This window comes from Crocodylus siamensis, chromosome 8 (assembly GCF_052110815.1).
Source record: "Crocodylus siamensis isolate JL-2025a chromosome 8, ASM5211081v1, whole genome shotgun sequence".
Taxonomy (NCBI): Eukaryota; Metazoa; Chordata; order Crocodylia; family Crocodylidae; genus Crocodylus; species Crocodylus siamensis.
In genome coordinates, this window is record NC_143402.1 from 63,407,946 (window position 1) to 63,426,940 (window position 18,995).

Sequence of the window (18,995 nt, forward strand, 5' to 3'; positions counted from 1 at the left end):
ACCCAGGTAAAACAGTAGAGGTGGGCCTAAAGTTCTGTTACCCTAAGTACTTTTAAAATAACTCTGTTACTGCATGGAAAGCCTGCCACATGCATTTTTAAAAATGCCAACTGTAAAAAATAAAGCAGTAGCTTAGATCTGTCAATTTTCCATATTTTAGGACTTTTGGCAGGCGAGATAGTATCTTTGTAGCCTTTGATGCTATCTGAATATAGCTGGGATGGTGAAGTACATCAGTGCTTTGTGACCAAAACTAACTCCAGCATATGTGGTGTTGGTGATCCTGGTTTTAAAAGTTTGTTTCTTGAATGGTTTTATTCATATAAATATATAATGTCAATGTATCTTCTGAAAAATAAGAGTGGATTTTTGGACAGTCTACCTCTGCACTGATCAGAGTTTTGCTAGAGCTGGAACTCTTAGTTATGCTTGTTAAGATGTCATATTGCTGAGAAAACAAAGTATAATATGGTGAGCCAAAAGTAACTTCAACATAATAAAACTTGTACTTTTTTTGGACAGCACAGTGTTAAGACCTGAATTACTTAGTACTGTACATTTTATTTCATAAACCTTTATTTAGCAGTTTGATATATCAAGGTTAATGGAGCTTTCATTTAATTCTAATTAATACTAAAATCATTTGCTGGATGTAAGTTACCTATAACTACCTCATTGAAGAGGATGGCGTTGATATGCTGTTAGCTCAGCAGGAGATCTGAACTGGATACTAGGGATAAGGCATGAGATTGTTTCTGGTGTATGGGTCTACTGTCAAGCAATTTCTTTAGCAGTCAGATGCCCCCATGTGTTTCTGCTTTATAATTCCCTTGCCCCACCCTCCCCAGTTTTAGGGAATAGAGGCAGGAAGACTTTTGGGAGAAGCCAAACTGCTGTTAGACTGGCCAAGAGCTGACTGGGTAAGACATTGGGAAGTCTGAGCCTCAATCCAGCAAAACTCTTAAATGTAAATTTAGCTTTAAGCTCAATGGACAGAGGGCGTTAGGATTCTAACCTGTGCTTTTTACTCCCAGCCTTAAGAGTCTAGCATACACAGGTGAGAGAGAGTCTTGTTCTTGCTGCTGACTTCAAATGGGAATTAAATCGTAATAGGAATATAATTGCTGTTACCAGTCAGATCAAAAGGAATGGAGCCAGGTGGCTGCTGTTTATAAGAAATGTGATCCACCTTGTTTAATAAACTGAAAAAGATGAACTGCAAGTCTAAACATTTAAGCAAATGTCTGCCAGTCTGGGTGCCTGTGAAGAAGCCCCATATCAATTGGCCAGCATATCACATGACTCAACCCTGCCTCTCACCATTTAGGGTTAGAAAATCAGATGTACTAATGAACAGCAATGATTTGACGGTTTAGGAATAAAGCCTAAATTAGATTAAGGCATATTTTTCACAGAGGTAGAGAGGGATACTCAAATCCATAAAACATTCATAATGTGATAGTAACACCTGAAAGTGACCTTTTATTTAAATCTACTCCTTTTTTTTTATCATGGATAGCATTGCTTCTGGGTAGAGAACAGGACAAGCAATTGAGAGAATGGGATTCTATGTCAGCTCTGTGGGGTGACACTGGACAAACCACTTTGCACCATTGTGCCTCAGTTCCCCCACTTGTAAAATGGAGGTACTGATGACACTGTCCTCTGTAGTCAAGTACTCTGAGATCTACTGATGAATAGCACTATATAAAGAGCTAGGTATTTGTCATGAGCCAAAGGTCCATCTTCAAATACTTATCTCTTTGACGCAGAGGTGATGCAGAATGGCAGGATGTAATACTTAGTCACTTTGAGTCCACAGGTTTAAATATGTAGAACATCCTTACAGATGCACTGTACTACGTTCAGAGCATCAGCTTAATCTTGGCAGTTAGGGCTTTGTTTTCTGTCCTCAACAGGTGATGGCACATGGGAGATACAAACTATACTCCGTGTGTTTGGATTTGATTTTGAAATGACAGTCTTATTAAGGTAATATTATTTGCGCAATTCTCCCAGGGCCATAATTCACAATGATACAGTTGAGAGATTTTTTGCATGTCTCCCCTCCCATCCTTTGGTTCTTAATTTTGGGCATTCTCTTCCTCCATTACTATGTCTGACTTATACACTCCACATTGAGGGATAAATGCTAATATCTGAAATGTGGGAGACTTGATTGGAGAGTTCAGCATAATGGCCTTAGACTCATTCTTTGGAATGGACCAAGCCTCTAAGGTTTGGGCCACAGACTCCTCTTAGTACCCAGCTGATCTCCTACTAACAACAGTGAGAAATCTATATTAAGGTTGAGGCTGGAAAAGTGCCAGTTACATTGGTAGGGTTAAAGGCCTGGCCTACAGATTGAATCCTGCCTGCAGATTGAATGCTGCCTGAGATATTTATCCAGCACCTATCAGATTGGTGCTTAGTCATCTTAGTTTGAGTCCACAGGTTTACATACATAGAACATCCTTACAAACACACTATACTATGTTTTTCTACAGTAACTGAACATTTAACGCCCCCAACCAGCATCTGAACGAGCTAGTGGTGGTTTTCAACCTTTTTTCATTTCTAGACGCCTAAAAGCTTTGAGTAGAGGTGCCAGACCCCTTTGGAAATTTTGAATGGAGGTACAGACTCCTTTAAATTGTAAGTGTGGGTATTCATATACTTTTGATCATAGTCGTTTTTCATGGACCCCCTTAGATCCCTCAGACATAGGGAACCCTTAGGGATCTGTGGACCACAGGCTGAAAACTAGAGCTAGTGCAATCCCCTGCGCTGGTTTTGATTTATATTTTTATTTGGAGACCTTAATTTTGTTCTGGCCACTATAAGAACTGGAATAGCTTTTAAGCAAAGTCTTAAATTCTGCAAACCAAGTGAATGCGATAGGAGCTAGATACCTCAGGCGGGATACAGTTTGCAGGCTAGGCCTTTAACCCTACAGATGTAACTGGCAGCTTGGCACATAGTGTTACTGCCTCTTGGCTGGGGGAAAGAACTTCAGTGCAACCTAAGATGCAAAATTATTAAATACACACTTGTTTTCAGAATTTGCCAGTGGATTTACCTCTTCTTCATGCAAAAGTGTTTGTAAAGTCTTTGCTGATCCTGCTACTTTGCAATGAATAATGAATTCTTCTCATTCAGTCTAGCTGTTGGATACATCCGGATTGTGATTCACATTTTAGAAAAAATCTGTGGGAAATCTAACTTGCAAAACTGAACAAATTGGTGAGAACATTGCTGACCTTTACTTTTTTGTACAAAGTAAGCATATTAAAGGACTTAAGTCACAATTCTGCAAATCCTTTAATTTGCAAGTTGAGTAGCCTTTCAAGAAACCACAAGCCTACTTGAAGTTAATCATGTATTCAGAAGATTTAGCTTATGTCACTGTACTGAACAAAACTAGATGAAACATTCCAGGTGAGGGAGTAACATAACCCTGGCAACTAAATTCCTTTTATGTTCACTTAAAAATTCCAGCAGTTGGTACCAAATCCACAACTCCCACAGAGGGTTTTTAAATGGTAATTTAAGTTCTGTTTTCCTTGGCAAGTGTCATGATTCAGACCTAACCTGTGAATCTCCTATAACATCATTCAGTAGGTTAGTCGGTTTGTTTTTAACATCTGAATAAAGAGCATCGGTTATGATTTCAGTAGACTCCTGAAAAAGAAGTGGAACGTTTCTGTGTCACATGTTTGCAAGAAGCGTTTAGAAAGTCATTCTTGTATGTTGCAGGTTTTTTAAGTTGCCAATGTTTCAGAAAAACTGGTTTTGATAACTTTTTAATGTAGACTTGGCATTCTTTATTCATTGACCGTTTGCTATTAAAACTTGATGGCTGTTCAGCTGCTTACCAGGATGCAAATGTACTAAGGAGTTGTGTTTTCTAATCATGTTTTTAAACATAAATAATGAATTAGAATAGAAATCTGGTGCAATAACTCCTTTGTCTGTATGTAAAATTAATTTACTTGTAGTTGTCTGTCTTAAGTGGTAAGATTTTTTTTTTCTTCAAAGAAAACTTGCTACACGGAGTGTGTGCAAAACCTGTGACATTTTTCTAAAAGCAAATGGATCTTAGGTCTTAAACTTCTAAGGCATTCTAAACTCAGACAAAGGGTGCTACCTTTAATTAACCATAACGTGAATGAATATGACGCAGAAAGCACAGGCTAAAGGTGGTTATTCTTTACTTTACAGTGTTTAACTTGCATCATACTCCTCCTTTTTCTGGTCTGATAAATTTATTAATAGGTTAAATATATATGTCTTTCACAGTAGATATTACAACTTACCCATAATCCTTCCTGAGGGTTCCTGCATACTTACAAGTTTCAAGCAAGCAGCATATAATGCAAATAATTTAAAGGTGTTTCAAATATTTATTGTAAAATGAGCACACTTGGAACATTTTGAGTTTGACCTGATTTCAGAGTCAGTACTAGGAGGGAGAAGTTACCAAGCTAATCGGCAAGTGAAGTTTGTCATGTTACCATTTCTACTTGCCTTTATCTCATGAAAGCATATCACTGTTGATTTGAATCTGGATAAATCTATATCCTCTCAACCCTTCTAATATAATGAACACAACTGAGCTTGGCCCCATTCCTGTCTTCCCTGTTATACAGTGGAGTAAGTCTAGTCCACTAATGATGTTTGGTGTATTTTCAGCCTCTGAAAACAGCTAATCATGTTAGAAGTGAAAACAAAACCCCAAATCCTCATACTCTCTCATGCTAGCATAAATCCCTTGCTAGTGTCTACAGGTGTTTTCAGCAGAGTTGTCTGCGCTATTCTAGGGGTGATTTAGCCCTGGTTATGTGATTACTCATAAATTTGCAGCCAGCAGTGTCTCATGAATCAGTCTGCAGTTAGAGAGCAGCTATGATTGTGCTTGTATTGCTGCATCCAAGTCATTCATCACTTGCTGAAGTTTTTGTAGGCTGGGATGGACATTCTCCTCCATCCACTCCTCTATAGTACACAAGTAGAAAACTCTCTCCATGGCTACTTGAAGGTCTTGTGCCAAGGCATTCCACTTGGAGAGAAGACTAAGCAGAAACAAAAGGAAGAAGCCAACAGGATGTTGCTGTACATAATACTTTTCAGAACCCACCACATTTGCAAGTAAGCCCTGGCTGAACAGGTTACCCTTTTCATACAGGTACAGTTCCAAGGCTTTAATGTTGCACCTCTTTCTCCAGGAAAGGGTGTATATTGTATAGAATTTTGATGCATTTTACCCTGTAGGCTGGTGAAATGTTGAGGTTACTGGATGGTAGGTTAGGTTTCTGGAACTGTGATCCTGGCCTATGTCTAATATGGTGACTTTGAAAAAGAGTTGCAGAACCAACAGTTCTATATAGGGACTGAGTATTATTTCTGAAGCCTAATTAAAACCTAACTTTGATTAGTAGGGATTTAAATCTGACCACTAAAAGAATCTACATGGCTTGATATCCTCCCACCATAGTAATAATTTAAAACTGACTGGAGAGACAAAAATCAATGATGTAGCTCCTGAAAGAGCCAAAGAATTGCTTGGGGAACTGAACTGGCACGGGGGGGGAACCTGGGTTCTTTCTCAGGCCCTAACCACTGGCTTCTTGTGCAACCTTGGTCAATTCTTTCACCAGCTTTAAAATGGGAATGATAATTTTCTCTTCAAGGATAAAAACCACTAGGTAAAGTCTGGCACATAATCCAATCTCTGAGCAGAATGGCTATGTTTTTTAGGGGGGAAAATTAATTTGTTTTAAACTGGATTTATTTTAAATGGTGATACCTAAGCACTAATCATGAAAAACTGCAAGGACTTGAAACCTCAATTTTCAATAGTCACCAGAACACATGAAAATTATGACTTTTATTTCCTGTCTTTTGCAAAGTGGGGTGTTGAGTTACCTTAATACATCTGGCTGAAAGTGATGTATAATTATAGGATGAACAATCTTCCTCTCTCTGTGATAGGGGCTGAACCAGCCTGTGATATACCTGAAAATGAATCTAAATGTGAATGTTCTTTGGAACAGCAATCGCAGAGTGGTGAACAGGAAAACATACATGAAGGCTAAATGTGGAAGTGGTGTGACTTAAGCTGGATTTCCCCTAAACAGAGGCAGAGTAGGTTTATGTATGTCTAGCAAAATGTTACCCTTTGAATTTGGTCTTAGCCTTGCAGGGTGGGACTGACTGGGGCATTTTTGCCATAACACACATTAGTCTGCTTTAGACTAACTTTCAAAGAGGATGTTTTGCTTTCAGTGACAGCAAGGCCCTGATTTGGCTAAAGCAGTGGATGCCAACTTTCTTGGCAGGCATGCCACAAATTAAGCCCTGCACCCTCCCCCAGTGCATCCTCTTCCCCTGCCTGATCCTCCACTCTGTTTTCTGCTCCTTACCATATTTGCCACTGTGCTGCCTGCCCCTTCCCTGATCTACCATGTGCCACACACATAGGCTGCCTGTACCACATGTGCTGCAGGTTGGACACTGAGCTAAAGAATATAATCATGTATAGTATATAGAGGTAGCTGTGGTGTTCAGGTGCTTGCTGAATCCAGCCCTAAATGGCTTACCCTCTACTGAGATTCCTGTTTCAGAGCAGAGGGCCATGTAATATCTTAGCCATCATGAAGTTCACAAGTGCTGTTTGAATTTTGTACTTCTATACATCAAAGGCACATTACTTTCATTTGGCAAGAAATTCTTTAACTTTTCACCTGTTTTGTTCAAGAAGTTCATCCACTGAGGGCTTCAGGTAGAAGCCAACTTGAGTCACAAGGGTGAAGATGTCACTTCCTGGAAAGGTCCCCTGACCTGCACTGTGCAAAGAGAATCTCTGTCAGTCCATCACATTGCCACAAAGCAAAGCATCTGATTCTAGTGACTGGGGCTTTACCTCATGAAAGTGTCAGTTTCCAGATTGGAAATCCCCAGGTATTTTTCTACATTTTCTTTAACCATTTCAGAATAGCCATCTGAGAAGAGGACAAGTGCAGTAAGTAAAAGGGGAACAGAGAAAAAATGAAGCCATAAATGTCAGGGGGTTCCAATCCTTACAATACTTTTTCTGAGGGATTTTCAGAAGCACTTGGTGTTGGCCCAAGTCCTCTCCTTATGCAGTTAAAAGTAAAACATGTACTTAAATAGAAATTAGAGCTGAGACAATGCTAGGAATTCTGAAATCTCTGCTCATGGAGTTCAGGACAGCTTGCTAATTCTCATGCTAGAAAAAAGCCTTGCCAGTCAGTTTCCATACTAGAGACTACTGCTGCCAGCCCAGGTTTCTTCTTGCCATAAGCACTACTTATGTAGTGCTAGGGTTTCCCCTCTCTTTCTAGCTACATTCAGGTTTTACAAAAAAATCAGGAGGTTGTTTTCTCAAGAAATGTTGCAAGACCAAAAGGTACTCCAGGATTAATATTTTAGATTAAAACCTAATCTGCATAGATTTTGTACCACTCAACTGTTTTGATTAGGGGGATCTAGTTATTTTACTGAAATAGTTATGCTGATGCAGTCCCTAATGTGGATGTTATGAGGTCTAAAGGCAACCTAATACCTATGATCTTTACAGCAATATACTTGCATGCACTCTAACATGGCTGAATACCTTTAACTATATCACTTTAGTTAAAACAGAACAAGTTTTATAGGTAGACAAGACCTGAGGGAATTGTGATTTGGATAATTAATCAATTAGTCATTTATGTAAGAGGCATGAATCAAATCAGCTTCAAAAGCAATTCCTATCCCAGGGCTTCTCAAACTTTGCGATACGGTGACACCCCCCCTCCCCCGTGGCCAATTGATGAGTGGAGGGATCCCCTGTGCGCCCATGCAGCAGTGTATGGGTTTGTGACCCCTTTTGAAGTTGCCACAGTTTGAGAACCCCTGTCCTATGCTAAAAGGAATTGAGCATGTAATAAGTGTTCAGTTATGACCTCCATGAAGGCATTATAAGAAGATTTTATAATTATTTTAAATTAAAGGGCTTATAGGTTGCATGTGAACCTGTCCACATTGTAAGAAAGTGGCAACTGCTATTAAGAGACTCACGCCTATGGGGATACGAAGCACATGGAATTATACTAGTAGTGTTTTTCGTGATCAGACACGTATATAAAATTTTGAGATGGTTTGATCCTGCAGACTTCTAAGCACAGTTAATTTTTTTTGGATTGGGCATTAGCTGTGAGGGAGTATGCAGATGTCACTGTGTACCATTCTCTAGTGCCTGCAGACATACAGCCAGCGATGGGATTCCCACTGGGAGCAGCTCACACAAAACAGAGAAGTGGTCATACCTGAAAAGAAAATGTTCCTCCATTAAATGCTGTACTGTGAACAGTACTTTGATAATATAAAATGTTAGGCTTGTATCCTGTGATCTCAAAGTGCTTTACAAACATAACTTTCTAAGAAGATACATTGTTACAGTCTCTGAGAAGCACCTGTACAATGATCCATATTTACTGATGGGAATTTATGATGACATCAGACTACACCTTTACTTATTCCTTATTTACTATCATTTCCTCGTGCTGATTCATGGTATTTGAAACCAGTTTTAAGGTTGGACATACACCCTGTAATGCCTTTAATTCTGCCATTCCTTTCCTTTGATATTAAAGTAACTCCTTCCAAAGCTAGTTAACTATCTGTTGAAGTGTCTGTAGTGAAGCCCTAAATGTTAAGGATTTTACTGGATTGTAAGAGTTTGTGAAACCTCACCCTGCTAAAATATTTGTACTTTGAAAGATAAAAATAACAGGTCCTATCAAAGTTAGACTGCAATCATTTTAAGGTCATCTTTTACCCCTGTAGTTTCCTCACTCATGCTCATCACACCATCTGTTTATACAAAATAGTTCCTATGAGTGTTACAAATCAGGAATTTGGTTATATATTTTATTGGACAAACTGACATCCACCTGATTCAGTACAGTTGGTTCAGTGAAGTATATCACCCTCAAAAAATCTTTGCCTCTCCTATAGTTCCTGTACCACTGTGGCTATCATAGCAGTGCACCCCTAAAAATCAGGATAGTATCTGAAGAAAATGCTCTCTCTTCTTATGCAGAATGGTCTTTCTTGAAAATCCAATCTAAGGGCTTCTAAAACAGTTAATGTTCACAGTGTAACCCTTCATTCTGCCCCAGGACCTCACTGTTGCAAGTGTCTCCCTTATTGGCCTTTGCTGCTGGTTAATTCTGTAAGTAACAAATCACAGGTCCAGTGGTTAAGGATGTAGCAGGTTATTCTTTCTATGTTAAGTATCTATTCCCAGGTGTGGCAATTTATCATTTGGGTACAGGCCTGAAGATGTTTTAGTCGTCTCCCTTTACCATTTTTATCCTCCCTCCACAGCCTTAGTCCTTCCGAGGCATGGGGACAATTGGGACTGAAACCTATCAACACTATACATAAGAGTTAGGTGGACAGGAGCTAGAAGCAAACCTAACAGACGGTGTTGCATTATGTCAGGCTTCCCCTGTGGGTCTTTGGTTCCCCTCCCTTGCCTTCTTTTGATGCTGTTACCTGGAAGAATTTTTTTACCTGTGTTTCATGTAGAAATCTGCCCTTACCTTTGCCAGCCAGTCAGAGCAATGCCCTGCAGCATATCTGCATGGCCACTGTGTGCCACTTTCAGCCACTGGAGATGGTTTTTTAGGTGATGTCCAATATGGGTCAGAGACTGATTTGCCCCGGTTGCTCCTTTAAAAGCACTAGCAAACCACAGCTTGGGAAAGTTGCACTTGTGATACTTTTCTATGAGAAGCACTGAAATGGAAGATGTAATGGCATATTTATTGGGTTTGGATTTCAATGACAAATCTTAATTTTTTATTTCTTTTAAAGTGCAATACCTTATGGCATAGATGTCTCTATCCTTTTTAACAGAAGTGCAGACTAAGGTTTTGTGACATATATTCTATTTCTTCCCTTCTACTAGAGAAGGGCCATGCTTCTTTCAAAACCGTCTCAAAAGCAATAAACCATCATGGAGATTCTAACAGGATCTGTATGTTTTTATAGTCATTTATTAAAACAATTAATGAATTAAGGGAGGGGCTGTTTAATAAAGCAGACATTTTTGTTGTCCAGGCACCACAGACTATAATTTTGCCATTTTTAAAGAGTTAATTAATCTCTTTGCTTCCTCTAAGCAGCTCAGTAGAAAGAGTACAAACCTTTGCTGTCTACATCGATATCTTCTGCATAGTCCCAAATCATTGGCTCCACGAGCTCTGGTACCCCAGATTCTGGAAAGGGAAAAAATTTGTTTAAGTGAAGCAAAGTGGTAACTTAAGGCACAAACCAGAATCTGGGTTAATGGTGCAATGATACATGCATCACACCATGGCTAATGCTTGCCAGGCCCGGACTACAATATTTTACAGGTACAGAACAGACAGCTCTACTATGTACTTTCTGCAGATCCTCTCCCTGCCAAGCCCTGGCTTAGTGAGATATCAATCATGGGAAGAGGCAGTTCAGGCTCCAAGATTTATTTGTTCAGGCTTTCTCCTGAAATTGCCAACAAGGGAGCCAAGTAGAGATAACTCATCAGACAGACACTATTCCATTGGCAAGACTGAAAAAGTTGCATTTCAGTCCATCTTATTACCATTCCTCTGGGCACACTTGATAGCTGGTACTTGAACTTAGAAAACTGCTTTGTGACATAAATGCAATTACTTGATCAGAATTTTATCTCAGTTCTCTTGGTCTATTAATGCATTTGATAATGGGAGGAAAGGGCACAATCATGCATTCTTTGCACACCTAAAACTTCTACTAACTTGCTGTTTGTATGAATGCGGGGCAGGGACTGTAGTGTAACATGTCTGCTGCTTTAGGGTCCTGGTGCTTTGAGGCTCTCTGGCAATACAACACTACTACAACTAACAGGTGTAGGCTGGCTCCAAGTTAGTCTGCAACAGACTCATTCACCTTGATTGAAGTGTTACAGAATCAGGCCTTGAGAAAGCAGCCCCAGCCACACCATAATCAACTCTGCCATAATTCAGCACTGTGTTGACCTAGATCAGGTCAACAGTGCAATCTCTCAGCTAGAGCAGGAGGGTGCACCAAGATGGATGCTGACACCAGCCTCACGGCAGATTCATTTGTTTTGCCTCCATTTGCCTTTGTTCCCACTGTTAGATTTCCCACCATGGCTAGCACTTGCACAGTTCAGTCAATGGTGATGGGGCTACAGGTGGCCATCAATATTGTAATGGTGGTGTTGCCCATGTCTGTTCAGACCAGGTCTCTACAATACAATAGGGAGAATGCTGGTGGCTGCCTGGAGCCCTGTTTGTCTGATGCTGCTCCAGGTTTGGCAGGAGTTGGATTTTTTTTTTCCAGAAACAAAGCGAGGGCAGAACAAGGCCATTGAGTAATCCCTAAGGTCAGTGTGTGACACACTGCCACATGTGCAGTGATAACGTGCCATGTCAAAGATACTGGGTCATAGCTTCTTTCCATGAAACTGCACCCCTTGTGCCCAAAAAGCCATGGACGTGGGCTGAGGGCATGGAAGCAAAACTCCGCCTTGATTTATTTTTTTAAATGAACAAAGACAAGGCTTTATTCCATAAACCACCACAAAGGGAGCAGTGACTTCTCTACTTTAGCTGCTTATATGGACCCTTTTACCAGCATGCCTCAGCATCTCTCAGTCACAGCACCCTTATGAGGAAGGGCAGTGTTGTTACCCACATTTTACGGAGGGGAAACTGAGACAACGTGACTCAATCAAGGTCATACAGGAAGTCTGTGGCAGAGTAAGGGATCAAAGCCAGGTTTCTCAAGTCCTAGGCTAATGCCTCACCGCTAAACCATCCCTCTTTTCCCTTTTGCTATTTGAAATGAATAATTTGTTACCTGTTCCTGCCCTTACTGAAAGGGGAGTTGCGCAGTACAGCCTGTTTCAAACAATACATTTTAATGGTTTTTAAGTTTCTGAACACATGAGACACACCCCTCCCGGATCATTCACCTGTCAATGTTTCATCATTTATCCCTCTAAGCATGTCATCCCATACTATGGGCTTCACTGTGGGATAAGATGAGGCAATGAAACTGGCCACAGCTTTTACGTGGGACAGGAACAACTTCTCTGGGTTATTCTCCTGTTGCTGCAACCACTGCTTTGATTCCTCCCCATCACCAAGGTAGTAGACCTGAGAGTACCAAACAAAAGACCCTGCTTTACTGTGGAGGAACAAATGTGACAGACACAATATTGTGAAATATTTGATATTAGTATGATGTAACAGTCTTGGAACAAAAAACTATTATATGAATGTTGCACATTATACACATCCTTGCCTAGCTTACAAGCAATTACAGTTCTGGCCGAGTAGGCCACATACAGCATATTTCCTACAGGGAAATAAAATCACAGAGGGGCAATGCCAGCTCCCACCACTGGATTACTACAAATATTAGCCTTCTGATGCTTTGCCCTCTAGACAAATAGTTTTTACTGGCTTCACGTAACTCAGGAGACCTGCCAATTCAAAAGGACCTGAGACATATAAAGGTCCTGACTCAGGGAAAGAAGCCATTCTCACTTCATTCAAAAACTGACATGGGAGCATGACCGACATGGAGAGACCCTGTGAGATGGTCTGATGTACTGAGCTGTACCAGTCTCAGTGGAAATGCTGGATGTCTGCATGGCAAAACAGGTTTGTGTTTAAAGTCAGGGGTGTCAAACTCAACCAACCCTGTAGGTCGAATGAGTGGCATTGGGCCAGTCCATGGGCCTGATGGCCCCCTCCCCTTTCTCCTCCTCCAGTATATCTGATCTAGTGACTGTTCCAGCTGGTTTGGCAGTGTGGATCCCAAAATATCTGGAAGAGGTGCCACATGCAGTGCAGTCTAGCCACAGCAGCAGCGCTGCACATGTTGGTTGCCCCAGCTGGACTGGGGAAAGGAAAGGGGTCCATGGGCCAAATTCAGCCCATGGGTTGGCCCTGCACCATGGGCACACACCATGCCTGTGTGGGGATGATCACACCCAAAGGCAGCACTGGGGGCTAGATGACGAATCTGACCCATAAGCCATATTTTTGAAACCCCCGCTTTAAGCTCTTCATTGTTTTATGGTGTGTTCGCTCTAGAATGCTTTCACTTTGACTAGCTAGTTCTTTGGTTTATGAAAGCTGGCTAGTCACTAAATCACTCCTGTCACTGCTTCTCACAGACAGCTAAGTCTTACTGTGGTACCTGAAGCAAACTGCAAGGGACTGCAGACAAGGGGCCAGGTCTAGAGCGAAAGGAATGCAGATTCGTTTTCCTGAAAACATCTCTGGTCTCTAGCCAATTACTTCAGTGGGGAACCCATAAAGGGGTCAGAGATGCAGGTCATGTGGAAACTGCTGGGAGCTGTTTTAATCCATCTCCTTATCTGTTCCCAAGAGTGCAGAGTTTTCTAGGAAGCCTTCTAGTTCGAATGTCATTGACCCAGTAGTAGGTACTGGGCGTTAATTTGATAAATTAACCTGTAAATTTATTCAAGTGCTATCACAAAGTGGGCAGGCACTCCAGCGCAAGGAGCTTCTGTAAGAGGCTAAGAGCCACATGAAGACTTACAGGCAGTAAGGAACTGGTGCTGTGATAGCTAAAAGTAGTGAAGGTGGTTGGGGATATTCTCATGTGGTTTAATTCATTATTGAGCACTTCCCAGAGACTCTGCAGTGAGAATATTAGCCCCTGGGGGAGACCGGTCAGGTTGGTGATGGCAGGGAGTTTCTGATCTGCCCAAATGAGCCCCCACTGTACAATACAGCATGCCATAAGAATCCTACCTCATCACAGCCTATGTGAAACCATTGTAAGCCATCGTGCAGTGCCACCACCTGGTCAATCATTTTTCTAACCAGCAGCTGGGATTCCTCTTTGTGCGGATTAAGAGCATTTGGAAATGCCTTCACCTCCCGCAGGTGGGAAAATTCTTTGTGCTTTAGCACAAACTGCAGGAGAAAGGAGAACTCACAGCTATAACCACAGAACAACTGGAAGACACAAGTGATGGACACAAAACAGTACTGCCCAACAGACTCTGCTAACGGTCACTGTTTTGGGAATCAGGAAAGATTCTTGCTTTGCTCATGAAATGAGAGGGTGAAAATGAGAGGCCTGGTCAGAGCCAAGCAGAGCATAGGCAGGACACATCTGGCTTTTCTTCACCCCTCCATCAAGCATCTCCTTCCAAGTATCACACAGCATTGGCTGCTGTCCCAGGTCAGAAACAACTGCACGTACTTCTCTCTCCATCTCATCACTATCAACAACATGCGGCAATAATGTGGATAATTCAGGAGGTTCAAACTGCATCATCTCTGCTCCCAGTACACGGGAGAGGAATGAATGGGGTGGCAGAGTAGGTAATAGGGAGTTTCCCCAACAGAAGTGTTCTGTGAACTCATCTACTAACAGGCAAAGAATTATCTTGCTGTAAAGGCTTGTTGATGGGGAGTAGGAAATTTGGATTCTAGTCCTTATTCTACATTTACATCCAATGTAATGTCACATCCTCTCTTTGCCTCAGCTCTCCCTGTTTGGAAAGTGGGGTTAATGCCTGCCTCACTAGCGGACTGAGAGGATGAATTCATTAGTGGCTGCAAAAAACTCTGGGTTGCTAGATGGAGGATCCTGTTTAAATGGTTTAATAATTCCTAAATTCTGAACAACAGCAGTGTCACTGGCTCGGTAGCTCCATGCTCTGCAGACTTCCTGGAATTATTCAGTCTCCCCAACATGAGGACACCTTGGATTGATGCACTTACTTCCATATGTCCAAACGTCTGCACCAGAGGAATAACTTCTAATTTGTGCAATTTTGCCACGTTTAATATCTCTTTAATTTCTGAAAGGCTAAAAAGAAAGAAGGGAAGTGCATCAGGCAGGGTACTTGGTTATCTGTGTTGGTAGTGAGCATCTAGAGTCAACCAGCACCAGTAGCTTGCCTGCTTTAGAAAGCAAATACCCTAATACAGTGGTTCCCAAACTCTGACAGACTGCGCACCACCAATTTAAAAGGATACAACCTTAAGCACCGCCAGCAAATTTTTGTCATACAAAGTAATTATAATAAATTTGTTAAATGCATACCACTGACAGGTTGTTTGAGTACCACTGGTGGCACCTGTACTGCAGATTGGGAACCGCTGCTCTAATATATACACCACTTGTTTTATCCCAGAGTTTTTCCCAACCTTCAGTGACTGCAGAGACTGTGGTTTGCTGTACACTAAGAAATCCCAGTAAAGGGCTCGTGGAACGCCAATGCACAGCGACAGAGACAAGAAGTTAACTTCTGAAATTGCAAGTGCAAAGGGAAAAAGTTATGCAGAAGGATGTAAGTACTAGCACTTTGCCTGGACACCTGTTTCTGTGGAAACTGTCCCAGGAGCCTTACTGACCAGCTGTTTTTATCTCCTTTATTTCTAGTTTAAGAGCTGTCATCTTAAGCAGGTGTGTCATACCATAAGGGGTATGCCCTTTACATTTCCCCAAGCCTTTTACTGAGGGCACAACACCCTACACGGCTGGTAGCTTGGTATCATCATCTCCCTTTTGGACATGGGAAAAGCAAGGCTCAGTCTGTCCCAGTGCCACAGAAGGTGCTGGTGGCTATGGTGGGACTAGAACGAGGAGCCCCTGAACCCTCCTGTCCCCGGCGGGGCTGCGGCGCATCCGAGCGCTGGCGGGACGCGGCTGACCCGGCCTGGCAACCTGCCGCTCTGCTTCTTTGGGTGGGAAGGGGAGAAGCCGAGGACTGGAAGGGACAGAGGAGGCCACATCTAGTCCAACCCCTGCTCGAGGCAGGCCCAGCCCCAACTAGATCATCCCAGCCACGGCTCTGCCAAGCTGGGCCTTGAAAACCTCCAAGGACAGAGCTCCCAGCCCCACTCCAGACGGGTGACCCGATCCAGGGCTTCGCCATCCGCCTCATGAGAAAGTTTTCCCTAATATCCCACCTAACCCCAACCCCGCCCCCGCCCCGGTCCCCGAGCGGCCGGCAGCCGAGCAGCCCCGCGACGGTACCTGTAGGCCTGCTCCGCCCGCAGCGGCCGCAGCTCCCCGTCGTACGGGAACGTGTCCTCGTACTCCACCAGGAGGCCGCTGGCGCCGAGCGCGCGGAACAGGGGCAGCACCTGCAAGACAGACACACGGCGCCGCTGGGGCCGGCCCGGGGCTGGGGGTGGCGGGTCGGAGCCGCCCCGCCCCGGCCCGGGACCCCCGCTACCTCGGTCAAGTAGTGCGGCCGGGGCGGCGCGCCCTTGAGGTCCAGGTGCACCAGGCGCCGCGGCAGCGGGCAGCGGGGCATGACGACGGGATGCGGCCGGTCGCGATCGTGGCACCGCGGGGGTTAACTGTGCGCCCCTCCCCCCTGCGCGATCGATAGCTCTGCCTTGGATTAGTCCTGCCTGTCTTGCCGGCGCCTCTGCCGCGGGTTGCCCGGGTCTGTCCCGCTGGCCGCTCCCTCTCCGTCATCGATTGCTCAGGCCTGTCCGGCGCCAGCGCTCTTCCGGCCGGATGCTGCCAGCTCTCGAGCTCCGGGATGGATTGCTCCTCCCTGCCTTCCCCAGGCCGAGCTGTAACTGCCCGAGCGCGTCGCTCAGCCTGACCGCGGTTCCCGGCACGTGTCCGCACCGCCCACTTCCGGCTCCCTGCACCGGCCTGGCGGTTTGTCCTCAGACGCGAGCTGTTCCGTCCTCAGTGGCCTTGGGGGCTGCCGAGAGGTTCGTGCCGTGCAGCTGCGGATGGAGGCGGAAGCGGAGCGCACTGGTGGCCCGGAGAGGGGTGCTCCCACCGGGACTGAGCACTCCTCCTGGCTGCCGGAGCTCGGCGTGTCCAGGGTGGAAGAGGCTGCTGGACCCGTTGGCAGATGGCCGTGGCGCTGAAGAGGTTTGGCTTTCCTGAGGGCTCTGCGCAGAAAAGGTGGCTGTGACTAGAAGCCTGTGCGCTGTTGCTCACATGGAGTCACCGCGTCGCCAACTTCTGGGAGGCTTAGCGGTGCGCTGAGCCTGTGAGGGTGTCCCTCGCTTCGTCACGGGGGTGGCGCCAGGGTTGTCTGGCAAACTCCGAGGCTAGAAGAGTCAAGTCTGTGAAGTTTATGGAGAACCTGATGATCCACAGTGGAGACCCTGGAAACTACTACGTCGATACAGCCGTGCGCCACATCCTTCTCAGGGGCATCAAAGTAAAGATTATGCTGCCTTGGGACCTGCAAGAAGCTTCTGCCAGGCCATGTCACCGTTGTGACCCAAAGGGGAGCTCTTGCCCATTGCCCTCATCCCAGAGCAGAGAGGCGGCAGCCAGAACGGCCAGCCATGGCTTGGCCGGTTCACACAGCCACAGGGGTTTGTCAGCACCTGGAGTGAGAGGCTTGACTGCATCCAGTGGGAGTGTCTTAATAAAATGATAAAAAGCAGTTCTTAAGGTGTAGGAACGAGTGAAATGAATGAAAAGTCAAAGCTGGCATTTTTTTTTAGGTGTGGCTCAAGTCAGATATGGGGGCCTGGAGTCTAAATGGGTTGAGAGTCACTGTCTGAGTATGATACATACTAAGTAGAATTAGCAGCCTTGAGTCCTGTGACAGGATGTCATCTTGCTGCTGCAGATGTGTGGTTCCGGTGTCCTTCCTGGTGTCTGTGACTTTTCCATGCAGCAGCAGCAGTCAGTGCTATGTAAAACTAACAAGGGTCTGATCAGTTTTCTGGTTTCTGTTCAGAATCCTGTGGGGGCAGAGAAACTGTCAAGAACCAGTCCAAACTCTGAGGTGTTTCCAAACTAATTGGGTAAGACCGAGGATGTATATCCCCATTTTACACAGGGGGAGCTGAGATGCAGGAAGATTGTGTAACTAACTTAGCATCATGCAGAGTTTATCAGAGTATTGTAGATGCATCCCTCTGGTCTTTGTTTTCAGGGAGGCACACGTGGTATCTGATACTTTTGCATGTATTTCTGGTGTGATGTATCAAATGAACTCTGCTTGGTTAAGTCTTGTCTTTTTCTCAGTTCCCACACAGAGGTGCTGTTGAGATGCTTATGGAAACCCTGTCACACTTTATTAGGACAGTTGCAGAGGTTGCTGGTGGTTTTGTGGGTAGGTTAATGATTCAGCACAAGGAAGATTACTGTGCTCTGCAAAATCGTATTCAGCTCCAGAGCTCTAAGCCAGAGGTATAACATGCTATTTTGGTGCCCTGGGCAGAGGGGAGTTGGGGGCAGGTTGGCAGGGGGGGAATTTTGCTGAGCATGGGTGAGTGGGGTGGCAGGGCCAGGCAGAATCTTACCTGCAGGGCTGTGGGCTCAGCCAGGGGCTGTTCTCAGCATGGGCTTGCCTAGTTAACTCTGGCCTTGCAGACCTGAGGCAGGAGCCCCCTTTGTCAGCCTCATTCCCCCTTCCTTTGTGTGGCTCAGCACTGAGTTTACAGTTGCTGCCAACTTATATGTAGGATGTGGCTGGGTGCCAGGCACCTGCTGCTGCCGTTCTGGTGCCCCTCCACCTCCATTCCTGCACACCTGCTAGGCAGTGTCTGGGGCCGATTCCTTTGGTTGTCTACCCCTGGTTATGCTGCTTTGTGGAGCAGTTGGTTGGCAAGTACCTGGTGTCCCCATAAACAGTGCTAACCATAAAGCCCATTGTTCCTGCAGCCACTCTCCTTCCAGCTGAAGAAAATGAGCTCCAGGATGGAGCTCCTGTCTTTAATGCCATTTATCTAAATAGCTGAGTGACATGAGGGCATTTCCAGCCTTCTCCTCTTTAGGTTGATCTCACTGCTTTCCAAAGGCTGCCCACTGCTGCTGTTAAAAAAGGACAGAATCAGGTTTTCCAATAGTAAAGTAATTGTATTATTTTTTCCAGAGGAGAAACTTGTCAAAGAAATAGAATAAGAATTCCTTAGGTAGGTTTAAACAGCTAGAAGTTCTGGCCTTCTTCT

At 44.3% G+C, this 18,995-nt stretch overlaps 1 protein-coding gene across 3 annotated transcripts; it reads right to left on the reverse strand.

Moving 5' to 3' along the window:
• Nucleotides 1–57: 57 nt before the first annotated feature.
• Nucleotides 58–16,519, reverse strand: HEXD (hexosaminidase D). 3 transcript variants are annotated; one of them, XM_090060951.1, is made up of 12 exons: nt 16,292–16,519; nt 16,090–16,199; nt 14,829–14,916; nt 13,848–14,012; nt 12,032–12,215; nt 10,218–10,289; nt 9,612–9,807; nt 8,248–8,330; nt 6,923–7,001; nt 6,744–6,845; nt 5,926–6,015; nt 58–5,072 (listed from the first exon to the last, which is right to left on the reverse strand). In XM_090060951.1, the coding sequence occupies exons 1-12, from the start codon at nt 16,370–16,372 to the stop codon at nt 4,904–4,906; spliced, it is 1,419 nt and encodes a 472-aa protein (XP_089917077.1). In that variant the 5' UTR covers nt 16,373–16,519; the 3' UTR covers nt 58–4,903. The 3 variants fall into 3 exon arrangements, with proteins under 3 accessions (XP_089917077.1, XP_089917078.1, XP_089917079.1); XM_090060952.1 differs by lacking the exon at nt 6,923–7,001 and having other exon boundaries at nt 6,744–6,840; XM_090060953.1 differs by lacking the exon at nt 5,926–6,015.
• Between the last annotated feature and the right edge of the window lie 2,476 nt (nt 16,520–18,995).